At 41.7% G+C, this 27,180-nt stretch overlaps 1 protein-coding gene across 7 annotated transcripts in view; it reads right to left on the bottom strand.

Annotated features, from left to right (window-relative positions):
- DMD (dystrophin) overlaps positions 1-27,180 on the bottom strand; it is a 2,449,111-nt gene that overhangs the window by 1,703,672 nt on the left and 718,259 nt on the right. For 6 of the 7 annotated variants that reach the window (XM_060182733.1, XM_060182732.1, XM_060182735.1 and 3 more), the window contains exons 8-9: positions 20,213-20,394; positions 18,830-18,961 (exon numbers count right to left, since the gene is read on the bottom strand). In XM_060182733.1, coding sequence (XP_060038716.1) covers positions 18,830-18,961; positions 20,213-20,394 — 314 coding nt within the window. The remainder of the gene's footprint in view (positions 1-18,829; positions 18,962-20,212; positions 20,395-27,180) is intronic. The other variant, XM_060182736.1, reaches the window with a different exon arrangement.

The following is a 27,180-nucleotide window of genomic DNA, read 5'->3' as shown; positions in this document are numbered from 1 at the left end:
ATTTACAAGACTACAAGATTGCGGGAGTCTAGTTCATCACTTCACCTCCCCCTAAATGATAATCAACATAGAGAAAGAGAAAGACAGGAGAAAAGGAAAAACTTCAATGTACCAAAGCTTACTCCAGAATAGTAGAGGCAGGGTTCTAATATGGGTGGCACACAGGACAAAGCAGACCCCTCCAAGGTGAAACACGTTGCTGGCCCTATCCTGGAAATGTTTACCTATCACACCTGTGATCTGGTTTGATGCATAATAGAGTATAGCACCAAATTTTAATCCATGATATTACTACCACCTGAAATCAAATTGGAAGTCTTATCTTAAATCTTATCTTCTCTCATATATAACACTGACCTATGTTAAAAATACCTTGCATTGGGGGTCGGGCGGTGGCGCAGTGGGTTAAGCGCATGTGTCGCGAAGTGCAAGGACTGGCGTAAGGATCCGAGTTCGAGCCCCCGGCTCCCCACCTGCAGGGGAGTCGCTTCACAGGCGGTTAGGCAGGTCTGCAGGTGTCAATCTTTCTCTCCCCCTCTCTGTCTTCCCCACCTCTCTCCATTTCTCTCTGTCCCATCCAACAACGAGCAACATCAACAATGGCAATAATAATAACCACAACGAGGCGGCAACAAAAGGGGGGAAAATGGCCTCCAGGAGCGATGGATTCATGGTGCAGGCACCGAGCCCAGCAATAACCCTGGAGGAAAAAAAATACCCTGCACGGATTACTTTAAGAAAACACCGTTCTAATGTATATGGAATTTGCTATCTCGGAGTGGAGCTTTGAAAGCAACAAATCTTCCACTGTGAAAGAGGCTAAATATTTTTATATGGCCTAGGACAAGAAGGACACTCCAAAATCAGGGTAGAAACTATTACACACTTTAAAAAACCGATTGAGCACTAGCCCCTTCTATCTGGAGGTAAATCCTTTATGAGGACTAACCCTATTAAAGGACTTGATTGAAACAAAGACATTGGTACCTACTGGTCTCTTTTTCCCAAGAAAGGAAGAAACTAGATCTAAAGGTCACAGGCCTGAAGCAGAGAGAAAAGAAAACATGATTTTGTTTGAAGAGACCTTTGCTGCCTGTGACTTGTAATGTAAATGGCTTGAGAAGCTGTTAATTTGGAGCCTGCTGGAACCAGAAAACTCAATTTTTAGTTTTATTCCAAATCCAGAGTGAAAGGACAGGAGGGAGAAAACTTATGGTTTAAGTCCTTTACAAGAAAAAACGGGAAGGAAAGGTTAACAATAGGGTTTCCCTAAAGCGCTTTTTTTCTGAGAAAGAGGTTGATCATGCCTTTGATGAAGAGGCAGTTCAGATGTAATCAGAAGGCAAAGTGTAAATTGGCTAAAGCCTCCTGTCCCAAACTGGAGCTGCAAATTGCCTCAGTCAGGGGACACACAAAGCATAGAGACCTATTAATGAAGAGGAAGGCTCACTCTAGAAGGCCAAAACTAGATCAAAGAATTTTGGTCACAGAACTGAGGTGGGACAAAAGTGCCCAAAATCAAACAATTGTGAAGAAATTCAAATTTCAAAGAGGCCCCAATCTGACAAGGAAATACTTTGTTATGAAGCTTTATGGTCAAGGTCAAGTTCATTTATTTTAATGAGACAGATACCAGAGCACTTCTCAGTTCTGGTTTATGGTGGTGCAGGGAATTGAACCCGGAACCTCAGAGACTCCAGCATGAAAATCTTTTGAATAACCATTATGCTACCTCAGAGGTACTCCTTAAGCAAGACTTTCAGTGACCAGCAAGAAGAGTAAGGAGCTCTCTGACAGGGGAGAAAGGGAGGGGGGAGGGAGGGAGAGGGAGAGGGGGAGGGGAGGGGAAGGAGAGGGGAGGGGAGGGGGGAGAGGGAAGGGAGGGGGAGAGGGAGAGGGAGAGGGAGAGGGAGAGGGAGAGGGAGAGATTGAGATTCTCTCCACTCTTTTGCTTTCACACATTTGTGGGTTTTTTTTTTTTATTATCCAGCATATCCTGTTTTTTATGGCTGTTGAACTTAGATCTCTTTCCATTCGTTTAATCATACCTCATATGATTTTCAAGGACAGCATCACATTCTACTTAAAAGGGATAAGAGTCCACCAGTATCCTGATCTGAAAACCAGATGACACAACACTAGGGAATGCTCTAGATTCTTTTCAAGGAGACTAAGTGAATGTTATATTAAGTGAATATACGCTATAGAGGCTATATCACAATGTTGGGTAATAAAAGAGGGTGAGATATATATTGCTAATCATTCACACACAAAAACACATATAATACGTACTTAGTGACTAGGCAAGAAACGATCTTATCCTCAGTTCTAGAGATGAACTTGATTTCTAAACTCATGTGAATAATTCTGAACCTCTTGCTATTTGTGATATGTTTAAAGCTGGTAACAGATCTGAGATGTTCCAGAGAAAAGTCACATCCTTATTTGATATATGGAGAAAGACATACTATTAACAGCTTGTTGTAAACAAGGAAACAAGAGTTTCCCAGAGCTACTAAGGGAAGCCAGTCTATCAATCTGACAAGCTGTGAAGGATAGTGCTGAGAAATCAACAGAAGCAGAGATCCATCCTGATCGTGTATTAAAGTCTGAATTAAACTAAGTTAGTACGTACTTTGGTGACTTAAGATTGAAACCAATAACATCCTAAAAGGAATAGGATATAATACACTTTAGTTTTTCATCAACTTAATAACTCTTTAAATAATCAATAAACATCTTAATATGTACTCATAGAAACTTAAATGTCAACTGTTCTGATTTCAAATTCAATTCTAAATTGTTCAGTTCACCAAATCTAGCTAATCTCTGTTACTCAAAAAAATCGCTGTTACTCAAAAAAACATTATCATTGACTCACCTATTCATCAAATGGAAATTTTTTTAAAGGATCTATTATCTTATTTCAATCTGTGTGGCAAATGGGAATTAAATACACTATTTTTTTCACATGCTGACTAAAAAATAGAATCTATAAAACATCTTACATTCTCACTCTCACTTTCTCATTCCCTCTACACAAACACGCTCTCTCTCTCTGTCTCAGAAAAAATGACAATATTGATGAATCTTACAAGGAAAAAATGAAATCAACAGCTGGTTTCACAGCAATCTTTCTTTGTCATCACTCACACAAATATTCATTTTTTAAAAGTTCCCTACAGTTTACTTCTGTATCTTCAGGATACCTGACTTGTAAATTCTATAATTAAATAAGTTTACATATTGGTTCATGTATATTAAATAACAAAAAATGTGCCTGTGTACGGAAATATAGCCTTTGCCAAATGTTTGACTCTATTTAGCACAAAGATTAATGGCATAGATTCTAGGTACCCAGTATGCAGTGCACTGGCAAAAGCACTGGACTTGAAAGCACAAGGACCTGAGTTCAATGGATGGCACTGAATATACCAGAGTAATGCTCTGGTTCTCGAGACCAATTAATGATGTAATCAGTAGAACATACGGTATATCATTAATAAATATCATTTTTTAATCATAGGATAGATTCAAGGACTGGCAAGATAGCTCATTTGCTTAGTACTCTGCTCAAGTCCAGACCAAAATAAACACTGAAGGAAGCTTCAGTTCTGTGGTATCAGTTTAGACTCAGAGATAATGTTTGAGTACTGGGATTCAACAGATTTTCGTCTTCATTACTGTAGGTAGGTTTTCTTTAAAGTGCTGGGGTTTGAACCCAGGGCCTCATAAATGGATCATACTGCTACGCCATCTCCTCAGACAAAGTCTTATTGTACAGTTTGAGAAGAAAGGACAGAAACACAGACAGCTGGAGAGATGCCAAAGCACCACTATATCATTATTACTGTTCTGCCTTCACTGAACTTCTCTGTTCCAGTCTCTTGGAAACAGAGTTGGCAGTCAGCTGAGGTAAAGAACAAACACCTCATCACAGACCCCTGCAAGTGTCCACCCGGCTTTGACCTAGCACGTTATGATTGGGCCCTCCTCAATCGCTATCGAACAGGCCATGGCCGGTGCGCCGCTATGTTCCATCGCTGGGGAGCCAGAGACAACCCGAACTGCCCCTGCGGCTACAGACAGACTATGACCCACATAGTCAACGACTGCCACCTCTCCAGATTCAAAGGAGGTCTCGAAACTTTACATCAGGCTCAACCTGACGCTGTTGACTGGCTACGGAAGAAGGGCAAACGCTAGAAGAAGAACTGTTCTGCCCATTTGTCACTGGAACTCACATATGGTGCTGGGAATGGAACTTCACATGTAGAAGGCATGAACTCTACCTGCTGATAACCTCTATCTGCTGACCTTCATCCCCACCCCACAGACAGATTTCTACACCAGTCCACACAGCAAAGCCATCATGTGTAAGACAGCTACAACAATTGAGTCTCCTTCACATGGTTGTTACCAAAATGAGTTAAAGCATGAAGAGAGCCCAATGAAAAATCAATTAGAGAAGCCACAAATCCCACCTTCTGCACCCCAAAAATAATTTTGCTCAATAGCCCCAGAGAAGGAGAAATGTTAGGGGAAGATGATCAGGGGGCTCTGAACTCCAATTCCATCAAGACCAGAGAGAGAGGAGATAAATAGGAAGGGCATTCAGAAGTAGTAATAGGATGTAGGTGTGACTAAAAAAGGAAAAGAGGGCAGGACCATAGGGAAAATGGGAAGACAGATACAGAAATAATAGTCAAGGCGGAATGGCAGTAGCACACTGGGTTAAACACACATAGTAGGAAGTGCATCTCTGTTCAAACCCCCCTGGCGGGGGAGGGGTCACCTCATAAGCAGTGAAGTTAATCTGTAGGTGTCTACCTTTCTCTCCCTCCTCTATCTTCCCCCTGATCTCTCAATTTCTCCCTGTCCTATCCAATTTAAAAAATGCGGGGAAAATGGCCACAGGAGCAGTGGATTCATAGTGCTGGCACCGAGCTCCAGAGATAACCCTGGAGGAAAAAAAAATTCATTCATTCATTAATTACCGTGAAAAAAGAAATAAGTCAATCCATATTTGTGGCCTTGGGGGAACTACTGCACTTTCTGATGGAGGGAATGAGGACAGAACTTGGGTGGTGGGAACAGTGTGGAACTATATATCCTGTCAACTCATAATTTTGTAAACCAATGTTAAATAACTAATAAAAAGAAATCATGAAGAGAAGTAAATACCAGGCACATAACCATCCTGTATTCAGTAGTGTCGGGTGCTCTGTTAATTACCACTTATAAGTATAGACACTACGACACAAGCCTTACTATAGGATCAAAGGGTAACAGATTCCTGAGTAGCCCAGGAGTTCAGAAACTGGAGTTGAGTCTCAAACCGTCTGCTTTCTAACTGTGGTGTTCTGGTCAAATCATTAAACATGGTTCTTAGTCATTTACAAAATTCGATCTTGGAAGTTCTCTGGGAGAAAAAAAAAAAACCCAGCACAAAACAGGGGAAAGAGTATGAGTGTGTTATAAAATACCAGGGATTCTTTTCATAGGTGAGGAGATTTATACATCCTTCAGGTGGAACAGGAGAATTCAGTTCTCGCCAGTTCTAGGGAGAGCTCAAGCACTATTACATGTGCTTCCACTCTCACATGAACACACACACTTACTAGTTGAAAAAAAAATGCCTTTCCCTGCTTCGCAAACCACTGGATTTGACCTGTGAACAATACAACACGAAGCAAACACACATAGCTGATTTGTTCTTGGAAAGGAAAATAAAACAATTTTCTTTACCTGGCTTTCCAAGTCCTTAGAATCTTACTAGACCTTACTTTTTTTTTTTTTACTTATTTTATTTATTTTTCCCTTTTGTTGCCCTTGCTGTTTTATTGTTGTAGTTATTATTGTTGTTGTTGTTGTTGTTGGATAGGACAGAGAGAAATGGAGAGAGGAGGGGAAGACAGAGAGGAGGAGAGAAAGACACCTGCAGACCTGCTTCACCGCCTGTGAAGCAACTCCCCTGCAGGTGGGGAGCCGGGGTTCGAACCGGGATCCTTATGCCGGTCCTTGTGCTTTGTGCCACCTGCGCTTAGCCCGCTGTACTACAGCCCGACTCCCTAGACCTTACTTTTTCCAGGAGTTTATTAGTATAAAAGGACAAGGAACAACTATGAAAAGTGTGGATTCCTTAGGTCAGATGTAGCAAGTGGCTATATAAATATAATTTTGCAGATGATTTTAATGAGGTGATGAACATTATTGTGAATAGGTCATGAAACATTCAGGTTCTATGAACTCTAATGGTTGCCTTTATCTTTACCAGTCTGCCCTGACTTGGCATTCTATGTGTTGTGGTCAGGTATATGAGCCAGCTCTTTTACCAATTGCGGAAGACCCCAATCATACACTCCATGGGCTATAACATTCTCTGGCTATATCTTCTAAATATGTAATATTACTTTCACAGGGAATTCAGCATTTTGCTATCATTAATACATCACCCTCATTAAACCATAATTGATAGCTAGTAGGCATGTTTTTACTAGCTATCTACAAAATGGAGGACCCCCAACTCTTTATCTGCACTATTCCAGCCTTTAGGTTCATGATTGTTCATATGTTAACTCTCTTTTCAGCTACCAGGTTCCAGATGCTAGCATGATGCCAACCAGACTTCGCTGGACAGACAACCCCAACAATGTGTCCTGGAGCTCCGATTTCCCAGAGCCCCCCCACCCCACTGGAGAAAGAAAGAGGCAGGCTGGGAGTATGGATTGACCTGTCAACGCCCATGTTCCTTGGGAAAGCAATTACAGAAGCCAGACCTTCCACCTTCTGCATCCTACAATGACCCTGGGTCCATACTCCCAGGGGGTTAAAGAATAGGAAAGTTATCAGGGAAGGGGATGGGATATGGAGTTCTGGTGGTGGCAACTGTGTGGAGCTGTACCCCACTTATTCTATGGTTTTGTCCATGTTTCCTTTTTATAAAAAAAAACACATACCTGACTTTCACTTTTTGGGGGATTGTTCAAGATTAGGCAATTATTTGCTTTCCTAGTTTTTCAGTTACAGAAAGTTAAAACTGTATGTTTGTGAAATTACTCGCCCTACATGGGGAGGCCTTAGCAATCACACAGATAGATATTTACTAAAGTAGATATGAAAGTGTGGTCCAGGAGGTGGCATAGTGGATAAAGCATTGGAATCTCAAACATGAGGTCCTGAGTTCAAACCCCAGCAGCACATGTACCAGAGTGATGTCTGGTTCTTTCTCTCTCCTCCTATCTTTCTCATTAATAAATAAATAAAATCTTTTTTTTTAAGTGTATATGAAAAAGGGATGGCTTCTTTGCCATTAAAAATTATTTTTGGGGGGTGATGGTACACATGGTTGAGCACACATGTAACCAATGTGCAAGAACCCACGTTCAAGCCCCGGGTCCCCACTTGCAAGGAGAAAGCTTCATGTGCAGTGAAGCAGGGCTGCAGGTGTCTCTCTTTATCTGTCCATCTTCCCTTTTCCTTTCTCTGTTGCCATCCAACACATGAATAAAATAGGTGTTCAAAGTCATTTTTAAAAAGTTTTTAAGGAGCCAGGCAAGTGGCACACCTGATAGAGCACACTGATTACATACCACGCACAAGAATCCAGGGCCAAGCCTCTGGTTCCCGCCTTCAAGTCAGGGAGAAGATTCACACAGGGTGATAGGGTGTTACAGTGCTGCCCTTGGCTTTCTGTGTCTCCCTTCCCCTGTCAACTTCTCTTTATCCAAAAATAAATTTGAAGAAATGCTTTTAAATCTCTGTGTATCCTTACACATATAAATACAATGATGAAAACAAGAAATACAACTTAGACAAGTTTCATTCTACTAATTTTCTGTAAATGTTTTTCAGTGCCACTGAGTTTTCTTATATGACCTAGTTTTGCTGTTGCTGTTGTTTTGTTTTGTTCTTACTTCGTGATATTTTGCCTTTTAAATATACTATAATTCGTGTGTTTAAATAATAGACAGCAACTAGAAAAATAGCTCACAAGATAAATCAACTGCTTCATTATATACTGATGGTACATTTTCTCTCTTTTTAAAATTTTTTTTAATGTTTATTTTTATTTATTCCCTTTTGTTGCCCTTGATGTTTTATTGTTGTGGTTATTGTTGTCATCTTTGTTGGATAGGACAGAGAGAAATGGAGAGAGGAGGGGAAGACAGAGAGGGGAGAGAAAGATAGACACCTGCAGACCTGCTTCACCGCCTGTGAAGCGACTCCCCTGCAGGTGGGGAGCCGGGGGCTCGAACCGGGATCCTTACTCTGGTCATTGCGCTTTGTGTCATCTGCGCTTAACCTGCTGCGCTACAGCCCGACTCCCATACACTTTCTCTCTTATTGCTACAGGGCAGCGGAATAGCTCGCTCAAATACTGTGCTGCTTTGTCATGGACTTGACCTCCGTTTGACCTTGGCCTCACATCATTAGAGGAAGTCTCAGTGCTTTAGTGTCAATTCCTATCTCTCTCTAGAGCTCTCGAGTGCGAGTGCGCGCTCACAGGCGCGCGCACGCGCGCGCGCACACACACACACACACACACACACACACACACACACACAGAGTCATCACAGAATGGTGAAGCCTAAGGACAAAAGACAAAAAACTAGTAGAGGATATTGAGAGGCACAAAATTAAGAGGAAGCACATTAGTTAGATAACAAAAGAAAATATGAATTTAAAAACCTATGGCATAGACTTGTAAAACATCTCTCCCTGTATCTCAGAATTCAGTACTCTTACAATTACAACAAAACAGGAACATCACTTTTTTTTTCCTATCAACTCTCAGAATACTGCAATAAAACTAATGCAATCCAACAGGAGCAAAGCTATAAAGGTGTGTGTGTGTGTGTGTGTGTGTGTGTGTGTTTTGGAGGGGGGCAGGGTTATATATAGGGTCTTGGTGTCTTCATGATAATCCACTACTGCTAATGGCCATTTTTGCTTTTTAATTTTTTGATAGGATAAAATGAACCTGGTAAGAGCAGAGGAGATACAAAGGGATAGAGAAAGAGAGACACTGGACACTCATCGCTTGTGGAGTTTCCCCCATGTAAGTGGAGGAGAGTGGAGGTTTGAACTGGGTAGACCACCACCTGACTCCTGCATCTTTGGCTTTAAAGTTGTGGTCAGTAGCATGACTAAGTGGAGAAAAAGACACAGCAAAGCATTACTTTGAAACATGTGGTATACCAGGGTGCTTTTAAGTCCACTACTTAAGGCACTGTGTGCCAGTGCCTCCTCCTCCACCTAAAGAAAACACCAAACACTCATTTATTTATTTTTTTGCTGTGAAAATTCTTCATGTATGAAATTTCGTGTTTATTTGGTGACAGCATTCACTTCTGAACTGTCCTTGTCATGAAGACCTATTCTCAGGCAACATTTAAAGGCATTTTTTTATTTAAACCGTCATGTTTGCAAAACACTTAGAAATAAACATTTTTCCCCTTTGATCCTAGACTGTCATAATTTCCAGCCAATGATTATAGAAAAATTAGTGGATTTGAGATACTAATTGAAAAAGGTAACGGAAAAAATAACAATTATGTTTAAGATCAAGGATTTCTAAGCAAATTTTAAGTAAAACTACAGTGGTACCTTCTGATTAATCTGACCATTAAATAGGTGAATCAGAATAATATATCAAAGGTTGACAAGTGTGTGCACATGTGAGTGTGTGTGTTCTTGACATTTTAATTGCAGGAAAGGTTAGCAACTTCATTCAATGGCCACAGGCTCCAAAATGACAGAGAATCTATGTGTCTTTTTCTCTTCCATCCTCCTTGCATAACTATAGTTAAAGAACCATCCCCAAAACAACAAAGAGATGAAAAACAACTACCAGATGGTTTCATTCATATATGGAATCTAGTGAATTGATACACATGAACTTGAGAGAGAGAGACAGAGAGAGAGAAGAAGGAGGAGGGGGAGGGGGAGGAGGAGGGGGAGAGAGGGAGGGAAAAGAAAGTAGAAGCAAGCAAACTGTTCCTAAGACTTTGTGAAAACTATGATGACTATCACTTGGAGGTGTGAGGGAGGAGGCACAGAAATTTGTTGGTGGATAGCCCAATATTAATCACAAATTTAAAAAATGGTGCGCAAAAAAAGAAGAAGAAAGAAGAAGGAGGAGAAGGAGAAGGAGGAGGGGGGAAGGGGAAGAAGAAGGAGGAGGAGGAGGAGGAGGAGGAGAGGAGGTGAAGAGGAGGTGGAGGGGAGGTGGAGGGGAGGTGGAGGGGAGGTGGAGGGGAGGTGGAGGGGAGGTGGAGGCGGGGAGGAGGAGGGGGAGGGGAGGGGGGAGGAGAATCAGATTCAGAATCATAGAAGGAGAAGGAGAGGGGGTCGGGCGGTGGCGCAGTGGGTTAAACGCATGTGGCGCAAAGCGCAGGAACTGGCGTAAGGATCCCGGTTCGAGCCCCCGGCTCCCCACCTGCAGGGGAGTCGCTTCACAGGTGGTGAAGCAGGTCTGCAGGTGTCTGTCTTTCTCTCCCCCTCTCTGTCTTCCCCTCCTCTCTCCATTTCTCTCTGTCCTATCCAACAACGAATTGCGTCAACAAGGGCAATAATAATAACCACAAGGAAGCTACAACAAGGGCAACAAAAGAGGGGGAAAAATGGCCTCCAGGAGCGGTGGATTCATGGTGCAGGCACCGAGCCCAGCAATAACCCTGGAGGAGGAAAAAAAAAAAACAAGGAGAAGGAGAGGGGGTCGGGCCTTGGCGCAGTGGGTTAAGCGCATGTGGCACAAAGTGCAGGGACGGTGTAAGAATCCCGGTTCGAGCCCCGGCTCCCCACCTGCAGGGGAGTCGCTTCACAGGCGGTGAAGCAGGTTTGCAGGTGTCTGTCTTTCTCTCCCCCTCTCTGTCTTCCCCTCCTCTCTCCATTTTTCTCTGTCTTATCCAACAACGAACAACATCAACAATGGCAATAATGATAACCACTGCGAGGCTGCAACAACAAGGGCAACAAAAGGGGGAGGCCCCCAGGAGCGGTGGATTCATGGTGCAGGCACCGAGCCCAGCAATAACCCTGGAGGAAAAAGAAGAGGGGGGGGGAGTGGAGAAGGAGGGGGAGGGGGAGGGGGAGGGGAGGGGGAGGAGGGGGAGGGGGAGGGGAGGGGGAGGAGGGGGAGGGGGAGGGAGGGGAGGGGGAGGGGGAGGGGGAGGGGGAGGAGGAGGAGGAGGGGGAGGGGAGGGGGAGGGGGAGGAGGGGGAGGGGGAGGGAGGGGAGGGGGAGGGGGAGGGGGAGGGGGAGGAGGAGGAGGAGGAGGAGGAGGAGGAGGAGGAGGAGGAGGAGGAGGAGGATCATTCCCAGTCAAGGCACACACTTATTTTCCTACTTTTCACTTTCTAAAACGTTTGAGAAAATGTGACCAGTCAATATCAAATCACCTTTCACTACTGCAGACTGACATGTTTTGAGACCCTGCTGCCAAACTTGAAAATGAAGCTTTCTAAATTAAAGTTTGAAAATTCTAATTTCATTGTAGTTTTTTTTTCTTTTTTTTTTTTAGGTTATGAGTTTATTTAGGATACAAACAGAAATTGAGAAGGAAAAGAGACAGAGATGGAGAGAACAAGAAACACCTGCAGCACTGCTTCAACATTCATTAAAATATTAACAATATATCTTATATTTTACTACCTTTATCATAAGCCAAGGATCAAAATGAAGACGTTTATCATAAGGACAGTGATATGAAAGATATATTTTTAAAGTTGTAAACGGCTGTGATCATCTTAACAGTCTGTTTGTTTTTGTGATCACTAGAGGTCCAATGCTCTGTGAATACCTTTACAAATGAAAGAGATAAAGTGAGACATCACAGCATGGTCACTTTCCCCAGGACAGTAGGGGCTGCACTTGAACCTGGGCTGTGCACATGGCAAAGCAGCACACTATCCACATGAGCTATTCTGTTGGTCCCAGTGGGTCATTTTCGCTACAGGTGCTTTGTAACTAGCCCATTCAATCTCACATGATTCTTTATTAACCCATTTCTAGGTTGCTCCTGGAATACTTGCTGGAGGCCTTTAAAGCTGCAGCATATGCCCCCGGTTAAGTCATGGATTTCAATCCTAACCTTGCCCACAAATGTCTCACTGCAATTACTTTCTCACAGAAAAAGGATTAAATACTAATCACACTACACATTTCCCATTATGTTAGGATTAGAAACAGGTTGTATTTAGAAGTCACTTCAAGAATGGGGCTTCCCTTTTGTTTTCACATTGAAAATCAGTGAGACTTGTTTCAGATGCAAAGAGGGCATTTGTATGTAATTAAGGAAGTGCCAGCAGCAGTCTCCACTTTTTCCTTTCTAGGCCACGAATGGGTTAGGTCCCACAAAGCTTTTCAGAGGCCCTTCACTGAGAATTTGTAGCGCTCTCCCAAGCTAAGATCCCTTCCTCTGATCCTATAAGCTTAGAGGAAAACCCAGTACTTCCATGTATGAGTAAGAGCACAGGAGGTTTGATCTGAGAATGAAGCTTAGATTTATGAGGCCTAAAATTCCTTTTGCCCCACTCTAAACTGGGAAGAATTATGTAAGATACTATTAGTTAACTACAACACAGCCTTGTGGCCATAAATCTGTCTTAATGAAATATGTCTATGTAAATCATTATGGTGATTCGAACAAGTAATTCATAACTGGGAAACAATGCAGTGTTCTCAGGATAGCCCACACCCCACACTGATTTCGAACTATATTAGAAAGCTATGGCAGGGGTGAGGTGGTGATGAACCTCACTGAGAGCGCATTGCACAATAGTATGGGTTCAAAACTCTAATCCCCATCTGCAGGACAGAAGCTTCACCAGCTGTGCAGCAATGCTACACTCCTCTCTCTCTGTCCATCTCTCTCTCTCTCTCTCTCTCTCTCACTCTCTCTTCCCCCCTCTCCTCCCTCTCCCTTCCATCTCAGCTTCTCTGTCTCTACCCAAAAATAATGATTTAAAGCTATGATAATTAATATAGCATGAAATTGGCATAATATCAGACAACAGAATGGTCTCCAAAAATAAACTTACATGTTTAATTCAATCCATTTGTGACAAGCAAGTTAAAAAAATTTTAACAAGGAAAAGACAGCAACTTCAATAAATAGTGTGAGAAAACTGGATACTCACATGTAGAGAGTGAAATTGGACTACTATATTATAACACACAAAAATCATTTCAAGATGGATTAAACCTTGCAGGTAATCCTGAGAACAGAATTTTCAGGAGGGGAAATGAAATAACTGTCTTGGCATGCTGTTTTGACAGCAAAAGTCACAAAGAGCAAAAACAAACAAGAAGAAATACACCAAAGTTGGGAGTTGGGTGGTAGCGCAGTGGGTTAAGCGAACATGGTGCAAAGCGCAAGGACCAGCATAAGGATCCTGGTTCAGGCCCCTGGCTCCCCACCTGCAGGGGTGTTGCTTCACAGGCAGTGAAGCAGGTCTGCAGGTGTCTCTCTTTCTCTCCCCCTCTGTCTTCCCCTCCTCTCTATTTCTCTCTGTCCTATCCAACAATGACATCAATAACTACAATAACTACAACAATAATAAACAACAAGGGCAACCAAAAGGAGTCAATAAATATTTTTTAAAAAGGAATACACCAAAGTAAAAAAACAAAAACAAAAAAAAACCTTGTCATAGCAAAGAAAACCATCCAAAAATGAAAAACCGTAAAAATGGGAGAAAACAAGAGCAAATGGCATATCTCCTTCAGAAAGACAATATCATATATATATATATATATATATATATATATATATATATACACACACACACACACACACACACACACACACAACTCAATAGCAAGGAAACAATAGATAAGCCTAGGGAAAATTGACAGATGATCTGAATACGAATCTAAAGAAATCATACACATGACCTGTTGACAAGTGAAAAGGTTTCCAACATCATAAGGGCAATGTAAATCTAAGCTACAATGAGGTGTCTCCTTCAAATCTGTAAGGGTAGACACCAATACACACACACACACACACACACACACACACACACACACACACACACACACACACACACAATCATTGTTGGAAAGGATGTGGGGAAATGGTAGTCTTTGTGCACTGTAGAGGGGACCATGCGGTTAGCCACATATGGCGCAAAGCCCACAGACCCGCAAAAGGATACCAGTTCGAGACCTTAGCTCCCCACGTGCGGGGAGGGGGGTCACTTCACAAGCAGTGAAGCAGGTCTGCAGGTGTCTATCTTTCTCTCCCCCTCCTCTCTCCATTTCTCTCTGTCCTATCCAACAACAAGGACATCAATAACAACAATAACCACAATGATTTAAAAAAAAACAGAGGCAACCAAAGTGGGGGGCCGGGAATAGCCTCCAGGAGCAGTGGATTCATATTGCATGCACTGAGCCTCAGCAATAACCCTCAAGGCAAAAATAAATAAGCAAATAGAAAGAAAGCACCATATAATTCCTATACAGTAAGGACTAAATTTGAGTGGTTCCATTTCTGATTTTAATCTACAACATTAACAGAGAGGTTACAGTACCTCAAAAATTTGCTAAAACTCCACAAAAGCAAGTAAGGTGGCATTTTAAGCTTTTATTTTAAAAAGGAATTAGAGGGAGTTGGGTGGAAGCGCAGTTGGTGCAAAGCACAAGGACCAGCGCAAGTATCACGGTTCTAGCCCCCGGCTACCCACCTGCAGGGGAGGCGCTTCACAGGTGGTGAAGCAGGTCTGCAGGTGTCTATCTTTCTCTCCCCCTCTGTCTTCCCTCCTCTCTCCATTTCTCTCTGTCCTATCCAACAACGACATCAATAACTACAACAATAAAACAACAAGGGCAACAAAAGGGAATAAATAAATATTTTTAAAAAGGAATTAGCAATCTCAATATTTCTACCTTGCTATCACCTATTTGCTCTAGCAGTCTAGCACACATACACTGTAGAAGTTGTCAAGAGAAAGGAAATCAAGATCCAGGAGGAACTCTCACTGGTAAGTCTGCTGAAAAATACTCTGACTTTTAGATTTGGACAGATTACAGTATGAATGCCTGAAACATTTCTTGACTGGAGCTCAACTGCAGACAGCCCTGAAGCCACCTGCCAGCTAACACAATCAGGAAGCCATGTCTTCAACCTAGATATGTCACACATCAATGCAGCACAGACCTGCAAAAATAGGAACTTTCTGAACTTGGGTATATTTCTTCAGAACAACATCCTCCCCCCGCCACCAGCTGTGAGTATATACATGTTCTGATAGCTTAGTTACATCTCTGACTACCAGTGTCTACTCTTTCTATTTACTGTGTCTGGTCGTTAGTGTGTGTGTGTGTGTGTGTGTGTGTGTGTGTGTGTGTGTGTGTGTGTGTGTGTGTGTGTTTATTGCTTCTCTTTTTTGTTTTGTACTGTTGTTTGCTTTATGGTTTTCTTATTTCTTTTCTCTATCTATCATCTCAGGATTCCAGGAGATGTGGTTTATGGAGTAGCAGCAATCAGACTTTTGCTCTCCCCAATACAACTATTGTACACAACAAGAGATCGAATTAGACATATAATTAAACATAAATGGAAAACATCAAACTATTCAAAAACCCTTTATATGTTAACTCTCTTTTCAGCCACCAGGTTCCAGATGCTACTATGATGCCAACCAGACTTCCCTGGACAGACAACCCCACCAATGTGTCTTGGAGCTCCAATTCCCCAGAATCCCGCCCCACTAGGGAAAGAGAGAGGCAGGCTAGGAGTATGGATCGACCTGTCAACGCCCATGTTCGGGGGGGAAGCAATTACAGAAGCCAGACCTTCCACCCTCTGTATCCCACAATGACCTTGGGTCCAAATTCCCAGAGGGTTAAAGAATAGGAAAGCTATCAAGGGAGGGGATGGGATATGGAGTTCTGGTGGTGGAACTTGTGTGGAGTTGTATCCCTCTTAGCCTATGGTTTTGTCAGTGTTTCCTTTTATGAATAAATAAAAATTAATTAATTAATTAAAATAGCACAAAAACCCTTAAAGGTTAGGGGTTGATTTTAGAATCCATATCTAATGCCTCACCTATATTTTCTTCTTGGCTTAGTTCCTATTTACATTTTATAAAACTTTCCCCTAATATTCTCCAGAACTTTTACTCCTTTATTCAATAAATGACATTTTCCTATTTATTTTTATGACGACTAAAAAAAGGTTTATTAGGACAGCAGAAATTTCAGAGTTACAACTATATCATATCTATTACACTCAGACTTACTTCCAAAGCTGTAGTAATATCACTTATATAATACTGAAAATATTTTCTTTCTTTCCTTCACATATGGAAACCTCCTTAAAAAACCATTTAAGGATGAACTTAGATTAAGATAAAGGTCTTAAATCCTTGTCCACAAACTGTCACAGATGGTTATCACCGCCCTCCATTACAACTCTGTGAATTTCTATTAGAAAGCAAAATACAAGTTATTGGGTCTCATCCAACAGGTGTGTGATTGACCTCATGAATCCATACTTTTATCACTATACCAAGCCCTGAGGTGAATTTATTAAACAACCTAGGGTTCAAATGACCCTACCTTGCAGTGTCCTCCTTTTCTATACAGATCTACTTCTGGTAAAGTACAGAGATGAAATATCAATAATCTACAGCACTGAAGGTAAAGCTGTAAACCTTGTCACTGCAGGGTTCAGAATGCAGGAGCTGCTTCTAAACCCCTGAAAAAACATGTACCAGAATCTCGAAAGATGCACTGACATATATCCCTGGAGAGTTGCTCCCCTAAGTAGCAATGCTCACTCACTCCTGTCCTAGAATGCCCACTGGGACAACTGGCTATATAAAGGGAATATGCTATTCATCAACTCGATTAGTTAATTAATATGCTTTGAGTCACCACGGGTTTCAGACTGAAAAGCCTATAACCTCTTTCTTTTAATATAGACAAAGGGACAGAGAGAGTGCACAGCACCAGAGCACCCTTCAATGCCCTGGGGGTAGAACTCAAAGAAGGGTCTAACACATGGCACAGAAATGCACTATCCAAGTGAACTATTTTACCTACATGAGAGTCCCTTCCCTTTTGAAGTTTTCAAGCACTTGTGGAAAATAATGTAAAGTTAAATGTTAGCAGAACACTACGAAGAAAACATGAGAATCATATAGCAGAAAGTGAGACTAGTGATGCATTAAACAGGGTAACCACAGTCCACAGACATATGGAAACTGCTCTAGCCACAACAATTACCATTAAAAATGCAAACTGAAATCATGATGAGATACCAGCTCACAGCTGTGAGAATGGCCTATCACAAGAAAACAGAAAATGAGAAACATTGGTGAGAATGTGGACAAAAGTTACCCTCATACACTGCTGGTAGGAATGCAAAGTGGTGCAGCCAGTGTGTAAAAACAGTGTGAAGCCCTCCTAAACAAATGAAAATGGAAATACCCGGGGCTCCATGGTAGTGCACCGGGTTAAGCACACATACTAAAAAAAGCGCAAGGACCAGCACAAGGATCCCGGTTTGACCAAACTGTGAAGCAGGTCTGCAGGTATCTTTTTCTCTCCCTCTCTGTCTTCCCCTCTTCTCTCAATTGCTCTGTCCTATCCAACAACAATAACAATAAAAAGGAAAATGGAAAAAAAAGATGACCACCAGGAGTAGTGGATTTGTAGTGTAGGGACCGAGCCCCACCTATAAGCCTGGAGGCAAAAAAAAAAAAAAAAAAAGGAAATTCCTTAGCAATACCACTCTTAGGCATTTAACAAAAAGGACACGGAAACACTAATTTCTAGGGAGTCAGGCGGTAGTGAAGCGGGTTAAGCACATATGGCACAAAGCGCAAGGGCTCCAGCTCCCCACCTTGGGGGGGTCCTTTCACAAGCGGTGAATCAGGTCTGCAGATGTCTTTCTCTCCCCCTTTCTGTCTCCCCTCCTCTCTCCATTTCTTCCTGTCCTATCCAACAACGACATCAAGAACAACAACAATAACTACAAAAAATAAGCAACAAGAACAACAAAAGGGAATAAATAAATATATTTTTAAAAACACTAATTTCTAGTGATATATGTACCACTATGTTCACAAATTATTCACTACAAATCTGATGCTTAAAAAATGCTTCCAGGGAGCCAATGGCACACTTGGTGAATTGCACTGTAAAGCATTAACCATCCAATAAAAATGACAAGAAAAAAAAGTGCCACCAGATTTTAATTGTTCTAAGTAAATACTACTTCTTTCCCAACTATGTTGAGCCCTCAAAGTTATTCAGCGATTCAGACTTCAAGATGTAAGAGCACTTCTGATCCAAACCCACACAAACTGATATGACTTCCATACGTAAGTGAAGTATAAGGAATTTATTCTAAGTTTGAAAGAGTGGAAATAAGGCCAGTACTTACAAAGACACAACACCAAAAGACAAAAGACAAAGACAAATCTCAGCTGAGTGATCCCAGGCCCATACCAAATCTGGTCCCGTCGCTCTGAGTCTGCAAGTGTCTGTCTGTCTCTCTCCCCTCCTCTCTCAATTTCTCTATGTCCTATCTAACAACTGCAGCAGAAATGACAACAATAATACTGACAACAGCAAGGGCAACAAAATGGGGAAAATGGCCTCCAGGAGCAGTGGACTCATAGTGTAGGCACCGAAACCCAACAATAACCCTTTAAAAAACAAACAAACAAAAAAAAACAGCAGCAGAGTACTTTAAAAAATGACACAATTCTGAAAAGAGAAGACATGCTGACTGAAAATTTTTAACAAAAGCCATGTCTACATATCTACATAATATGTGATTGTTATAGAACGGAGAGAAATATTGACAGACCTGTGCAGGGAAGGCGCTCCGTGCAGAGTCAGAAGTGGAGACATAGGCAGCCTGAGTGTAGGCATAGCTCTTGAAGTGAGTCTTAGGAGAGGAAGGAGCCCGTTCATAGCCCTGTGCCAGACTGACCGTAATCTACCAAAAAAAAAAAATAAAATAAAATAGGGAGCAGGACAGAGAAGAGGAAGAGACATCAGAAGGAATCCTGGGAAGACTGTTCAAACACACCAGGCAAACAAGCATGCAATAGAAACTGCAGCATGGAAAGTTTGATCTCAACTACATATGTGTATGATACTAGAAAACCACTACCATTCAAGAACTGCAGTACTCAGTGCCATGTTCAAGAGCAAGTAATTGGGACCGATTTGAGTATGGGGTTCAACTGCCAGGATTCCATACTGCCTCAACTCCAACACTAAAATGGGATGGCACCTTTCAATCTGGCAAAAACAGACACCCAAAAGCAATTTTCTCTGAACCCAAAGTAAACAAAGTCAGAATTCATCAAGTCAATACCCTGGAAAGGACTACAGCTTTCATAAGCCAAATATAAAACTAGCTCAGGAAAGCAAGAAAATTAGGCCTAAGAGCTTTCATTCCACACCTTCAACAGAAATTTTCCTAAAGGCTTTTCTTGTCAATGCTTGTGTCAAAAAAAAAAAGTGCAAGGAAACACCCCAAATATCCACCTCTGAGAGTGAGAACCAGCCACAGCATGGATGATTCTCACTAGATTCTGGAGGAGAATCAGAACAGCATGGTATATAGTTTCTATGTAAAGTTAATTTGAATATTTAAACCATGTTTTTCTGATCAAAATTTTTATCTTCTATAAGCAAGTTGTGAATCAAGAGAGAACTTGCTTTTCCTCTTGTTAACATGTAAATGAGTCTGTCTTTGAATTTCACTGGACACTGCGGAAATGCAAACCTCATGTCTGCCATACTCCTATAATATGGTGTGTGTATACAGAGGGCTATTTTTAGGGTTTTCTTCCATGAGTAAGAGAGAAGTGCCAAAGGACCTTTCTGGCAATTGTGTGGCTGGGACTGGAGACTGGGACCTCCACAGAGCTGCCCCACCCCTACTGCTACGCTCTCTCCTTGGCACAACAAAACTCCTTCTAATAATCTGGTTTCAAAGCATTTTATAGCCTGTGACAACAGGAATTTAGACAGTCTATAGAGTTTCAGTCTGAGCTCAAATATTTTGAGTATGTTTATTATTTATCAAATGTAGTTTATGTCATGTATGCACACATGTGTGTGCATGTAAACTGTGCCATGTATACATATACATTGTAAGGATATGGCAGACAAGTGTTAATACCTAAAAATGCATAAAGAATAAAAAACTATGATAATAATCTGCTCAACACTTTACCTGCTGAGAGTAGTGCATTTGATGATGTAACTGAAAATGTTCTTCTCTAGTAACTTTTGATGGCCTTGGCAACATTTCCACTTCCTGGATGGCTTCCATGCTCACTTGTTGAGGCAGCACTTGAAACAACGATGTGATGTACATTAAGATGGACTTCTTATCTGGATAAGTGGTCGCAACATCTGTAAGCACATGAACACCACACATTGATTTTTGGTTTCTATATTCAAGTCTCCTAAAGGAAAATGAACCAATCAATGTTACAGGAAGAAGACAGATTAATGAGCACTGGGCTGCTCCTGAATGTCCTCCAGAGACTAATTAGAACATGATAATCAGGCCTAAAATGCCATTGCAATTTGACAGAACAATGACAGAAACGCTAAAGTTAATTTCTTGCCCTTGTTCAAAAAAATATCATTCCAAAATAATTTTCCTAAGTCAAATGAGCAAACAACCCCATCTATAACAGTGGTCCTTGTTAGATAAGAAACAGAAATAAAAGATCCCCATCTTCAGCATTTAGTTATAGCACCATGCCAATTAAAAGTATGTATTGGTAATTAAACAAGTACATCAAACAGCTTATTGCCTTTGCTGCCAGGAGAAAATAAGCTGGCACTTCTTAATAAAATATTTTCACACTGAAGAGACAGCATAATAGTTCTGCCAAAGACTTTCATGCCTGAGGCTCAGAGGTCTCAAGTTCAACACTTAGCACTACCATAACCAAGAGCTGAGCAGTGATCTGGTCTTTCTCTCTGTACTGCTCTCTCTCATTAAAATAAAATATAAATCAGCAAATAACTAACATCACTTCTGAAGATTAAGTATATAAAGAGTACTACATGGGTTGTAAAAGGAGCCAAAGAGGGTATTTAGGATCCAGTAGAAACTAGGGCAACCGTTGCATTGATTAGGTTGCGATCAGCGGATGCAATATTGTTTGATATGAATTGAGAGCAGCATGAAAGAAAGTGGGCCCCACCCTAAGGTTCCAGGACTGGGGGGACTATAGGCTCTATAGTGGAAATGTGAGGTTCCTGCTGTCTTAGGGTTCAAGAAGACAATGGATAGTTATTGTTATCATCACATTATTTGGTAATTGGGCTAACTTTGAAAAGTCCCTTTTTTAGGGTTTGCTGTATGATACCCAGCATCTCGTATATAGGGGTGCCACAGGTTGCTTCTGTTCTCCCTGTATGATGACCCCACCAATGTGTCCTGGATCTCCACTTCCCCAGAGCCCTTCCCCACTAGAGAAAGAGAGAGACTGGCTGGGAGTATGGACTGACCTGCTAATGCCCATGTTCAGCGGGGAAGCAATTACAGAAGCCAGACCTTCCACCTTCTGCAACCCACAAAGACCCTGGGTCCATGCTCCCAGAGGGATAGAGAATGGGAAAGCTATCAGGGGAGGGGATGGGATATGGAGACCGGGTGGTGGAAATTGTGTGGAGTTGTAGTCCTCCTATCCTACAGTTTTGTTAATGTCTCCTTTCTTAAATAAATTTTAAAAAAAAAATTAAAAATTATGGAATTGCAAAGCAATGTTAAAAAAAGAAAGAAAGAAACTAGGGCAACTGGTGGTAGTGGTGTGCAGATACCTACCACAGGAAGATAAGGAACTGAAGTACTGGGACAACTGTCTAGTAAATTATTATACCCCATTGGGGAGGTGATTATTGTCATATAAATCATTATTACCTCTATAAATAAGTAAATAAGCAAATTAGGTCTGTGTTGAAATGAACCAGGCAATGCACAATAAAGAGACAATGACAACATAACGACTATATAATGATTCATCATATTCCTTAAACATGTAAGATATTTTATTTTCTTTTTAATCAAGGTGCATCAGTAGAAGGTGGATGTCCCTTGCCTTATTGGACTTAAGAGATCATGGAACTAGTCCTTCACATAAACTAGAGTCAACATGTCCTTTAACAGGGACTAAAGGATACTCAGAAATTAAAGCCAATAATAATTTGGAATAACACTTATAGGAAGTGGCAGTTCCTTCAAAAGGTCCCTTTGCTAGTTGGCATTATAATTTATCCACTGCATTCATCCCAGGGAACCAAGGAATAGAAATAATCCTTTCTGTGAAGTGTATCATTAATTTCCAGAAGTGTTCCAATATAAATCCTGACACAAGGCCAGAGGAACTTCACGGCAACTAGCCAGGCATTTTTCTGGCCATAAAGTTATCTTAGTTTAGCTAGTATTTAAAGATCTCTTTCAAGTTAAAATATGTATACTCTGGTCAGGTTTTCTGATGATGAACAAAAAGAGAGGAGTCAAATCCCAACTCCAGGAACAACAGAGGAGGTGAAACGGGTCATTTATCCTCTTCATTTCACAGGCAGGCAGAGCATAATCAATCAGAACAACTACTTTTAAAAAGTTAGAGGAACCAACACTTCATCTGCACTATTCTAGCCTTTAGGTCCATGATTGTTCAACAATTTGTTTGGCTTTGTATGTTAACTCTCTTTTCAGCCACCAGGTTCCAAATACTAGCAGGATACGACCAGACTTCCCTGGACAGACAAACCCATCAACGTGCCTTGGAGCTCCACTTCCCCAGAGCCCTTCCCACTAGGGAAAGAGAGAGGCTGGCTCAGAGTATGGATCGACCTGTCAATGCCCATGTTCAGTGGGGAAGCAATTACAGAAGCCAGACCTTCCACCTTCTGCACCCCATAATGACCCTGGATCCCTACTCCTAGAGGGTTAAAGAATAGGAAAGCTATTAAGGGAGGGGATGGGATACGGAGGTCTGGTGGTGGGAAATGTGCAAAGTTGTACCCCTCTTATCCTATGGTTTTGTCAATGCTTCCTTTTGGTAAATAAATTTTTTTTAAAAAGTTAGAGGAACCAGTAAGTGACAGAAAGCTGGTTTATAGCCACAGTAAAGCACATCTCAATTTTTCAGGTGCATAACACTAACACACACACACACACAAATACACACACACACACACACACACTGGTTTCAGGAAGTCAAAGGGGGAACCTGAGACTCGGCGTTTCCCACAAGCCCCCAGGTGATAAACAACTGACAAAAAAGAAGAGAAAAGAAAAGAAAAGAAAAGAAAAGAAAAGAAAAGAAAAGAAAAGAAAAGAAAAGAAAAGAAATAACTGACTTGGAGATGGGGAGGGCAGAGAGAGAATTACAGGGGAGGAAGCAGACTGCCATGTCATGTTCCATCACACCCGGGGGTGCTAGCATTTCCATACCCAAGACACAGGTTGGCATCCCAGCACCATATGAGCAATGCTATCACAAGGGAGAAGCTTGAGATGGGCGGGGTGGGGTGGTTTGGGGTGGGGTGGAGTGTGGTGTGGTGGGGTAGGTTAGGGTGAGAAAAAGATGGGGAGGAGAAGGAAAGGGAGAGAGAGAGAAAAAAAAACAGAAAAGCACAAAGCAATGCACTATGTTTCATTAATGGACAGATATTGCAAGTAATTTCCACAGGTATTTTCTAAAAATGAATTAAAGAATATTTCATGGGAGGGTACTCTTTCTTTTTAAAACAAGTAAACTCCCTCACCTGCAGGGGGAAAACTTTACAAGTGAAGTAGTGCTGCAAGTGTCTCTCTCTGTCTCTCTCTCTCTCTTTCTGTCACCCCCTTCCCTCTCAATTTCTGGCTGCCTCAATCCAATAAAAACAAAGAAAGGAGGGGAGTCGGGCTGTAGCGCAGCAGGTTAAGCGCAGGTGGCGTAAAGCACAAGGACTGGCATAAGGATCCCGGTTCGAACCCCGGCTCCCCACCTGCAGGGGAGTCGCTTCACAGGCAGTGAAGCAGGTCTGCAGGTGTCTATCTTTCTCTCCTCCTCTCTGTCTTCCCCCTCCTCTCTCTGTCCTATCCAACAACGACGACAACAACAATAATAACTACAACAATAAAACAACAAGGGCAACAAAAGGGAATAAATAAATAAAATAAATATTAAAAAAGAAAGAAAGGAAGGAAACAACCTGTCTAACTTAACACTGAAATTCTGAAAGCTATTATCACCCTTTGAATTCAGTGCTGCTTTAAGTGTTAACTGTGTAGTGAATACTACACTTTTTCAGTGTATTTTGAAACCTTGGAGTATTTCCATCACTCTCACTAGAAACTAATCAATTTTATATGTAAAGAGTTTAGTTTAGAATTAATAAAATGTATACACATTAGATCAAAATATATGAAGACGATATACCATAGTAAAAATAAATAAAAGCAAACATAGATGTTATTCCTACTACCTCAAGCAAATGTAATAATTAAGCAAACGTGGCTGTTCTATGTAATTTCTTGTGGATGAAAGCATATATTCGTAAAATATTGATCATTGTAATGTGTTTCTTACATCCCATATCTGAGGCTGTGAAACATTCAGCTGGAGAATTGGTATAACTTGGTTGAGGTTTTTTTTTGTTTTGTTTTGTTTTAGTGTGTGTGTGTGTGTGTGTGTGTGTGTGTGTGTGTGTGTGTTCTTAAGAATTTAAGTGTCCAAAAGAATGGGTTCCTTCCTGCAGCAAGTACTGGGTAAAGGCTAATTCCATTTAAAATATCTTAGTGGATTTTCCAGAGGGTTAATAAGATGGAGAATTTGTACATTTTGCTCATAATTTGGAATAACGAAATAAAAAGCTGGACTTCTGGGAGGCATGACCATGGAGTAACAGGAAACAGAACCGAGCTCCACCTTAACAACAATTATATAGAAATATTGGACTTGAATGTAAATTGGTATAGCCTCTGTGGAGAGCAGTCTGGAAAACTCTCAGAAGGCTAGACATGGACCTTCCATATGACCCAGTAATTCCTCTCCTGGGGTTATACCCCAAGGACTCCATAACACCCAACCAAAAAGAGGTGTGTACTCCTATGTTCATAGCAGCACAATTCATAATAGCTAAAACCTGGAAGCAACCCAGGTGCCCAACAACAGATGAGTGGCTGAGAAAGCTGTGGTATATATACACAATGGAATACTATGCAGCGATCAAGAACAATGAACCCACCTTCTCTGACCCATCTTGGACAGAGCTAGAAGGAATTATGTTAAGTGAACTAAGTCAGAAAGATAAAGATGAATATGGGATGATCCCACTCATCAACAGAAGCTGAGTAAGAAGATCTGAAAGGGAAACTAAAAGCAGGACCTGATCAAATTGTAAGTAGGGCACCAAAGTAAAAACCCAGTGGTGAGGGGTAGACATGTAGCTTCCTGGGCCAGTGGGGTGTGGGAGTGGGCGGGAGGGATGGGTCACAGTCCTTTGGTGGTGGGAATGGTGTTTATGTACACTCCTAGCAAAATGTAGACATATAAATCAGTAGTTAATTAATATGAGAGGGGGAAATCAATTGTATGTCTCAAAGTTTCTCAAAACACAAACTGAATCTTTTTAATATATAGGCTATGTATTTGATATGCAGACTCTCTCAAAAGCCTAGACCAAGTAGATTAGAAGCATCCAATAGCACAGCTATATACAAGATACTGAGTACTGTACAGCAAACCATAACAAAGGGACTTTTCAAAGTTAACCCAATTAACAAATAATGTGATGATAATATTAACTATCGATTGTCTTTTTGAACCCTAAGACAGCAGGAACCTCACATCTTCACTATAGAGCCCCTACTTCCCCCAGTCCTGGCACCCTTGGATAGGGCTCACTTTCCCGTATGCATCTCCCAATCCAAACCAAATAATATTGCATCCGCCGACCACAACCTAACCAACGCAACGATTGCCACCTCAACATGCTTCACCTCAGACTGCATCCAGAGACTTCACGTGTGCAATGACAACCCCTCAGCTTCATTACTCGGGTGAGACCTTTCCTTTTATAGTACACTCTAATTTCATCTCAGGTAGTTCACTTTCTAACAAAGTCCCATAATCTAGATATACACCAGTTTCTGTGAGAGAGAGCTTATGTGCACACGTATCCATAAACTACTGCAAAATATATACCTGAAAGCAGAAGTACACTAGAGTTTGCAGTGAGTACCTCCCTAACACTTCCTCTCCACTATTCCAAGCTTGGGATCCATGACTGCTCAACAAATTGTTTGGCTTCATATGTTAACTCTCTTTTCAATCACCAGGTTCCAGATGCCACCAGGATGCTGGCTAGGCTTCCCTGGATTGAAGACCCCACCAATGTGTCCTGGAGCTCAGCTTCCCCAGAGACACACCTTACTAGGGAAAGAGAGAGGCAGACTGGGAGTATGGACCGACCAGTCAACGCCCATGTTCAGCGGGGAAGCAATTACAGAAGCCAGACCTTCTACCTTCTGCAACCCTCAACGACCCTGGGTCCATGCTCCCAGAGGGCTAGAGAATGGGAAAGCTACCATGGGAGGGGGTGGGTTATGGGGATTGGGTGGTGGGAATTGTGTGGAGTTGTACCCCTCCTACCTTATGTTTTTGTTCACTAATCCTTTCTTAAATAAAAAATTTTAAAAAAAGAAGAAAAAAAAAGAAATATTGGACTTAACCAAAAGCACCAACTACAGTGGAGACATCGGAAACTTCAGCCAACAAGTTACAGGCACTATCATGATTCCATCCTGACCTCCCTGAGCAGACGATCTCACCAATGTGTCTGGATCCTCACCTCTCCAGAGCCCTACCCCACCAGGGAAAGACAGAAACAGGCTGGGGGTATGGATCCATCTGCTAACACCCGTGTCCAGCAGAGAAACAATTACAGAAGACAGAACACCAAAAGAGAACTATGATCCATACTAGCAGTGGGGGAGAAATGCTAGGGGGAAGATGACCAGAGAGTTCTGAACTCCAATTCCATCAGAACCCAAAGAGAAGAGGAAAAGGAGAGGGGCATTTGGATGTAGCAATAGGGGTGTGTGTGGGGGGCTTCAAAAGGAAGAGAAACAGGGACCATTGGGGGGAGGATGAGCAGATATATACAAATATAGACAGATAATCACAGAAA

The sequence above is a fragment of the Erinaceus europaeus genome, chromosome X (assembly GCF_950295315.1).
Source record: "Erinaceus europaeus chromosome X, mEriEur2.1, whole genome shotgun sequence".
NCBI classification, from domain to species: domain Eukaryota; kingdom Metazoa; phylum Chordata; class Mammalia; order Eulipotyphla; family Erinaceidae; genus Erinaceus; species Erinaceus europaeus.
This window is presented reverse-complemented; position numbering and strand designations above follow the sequence as displayed.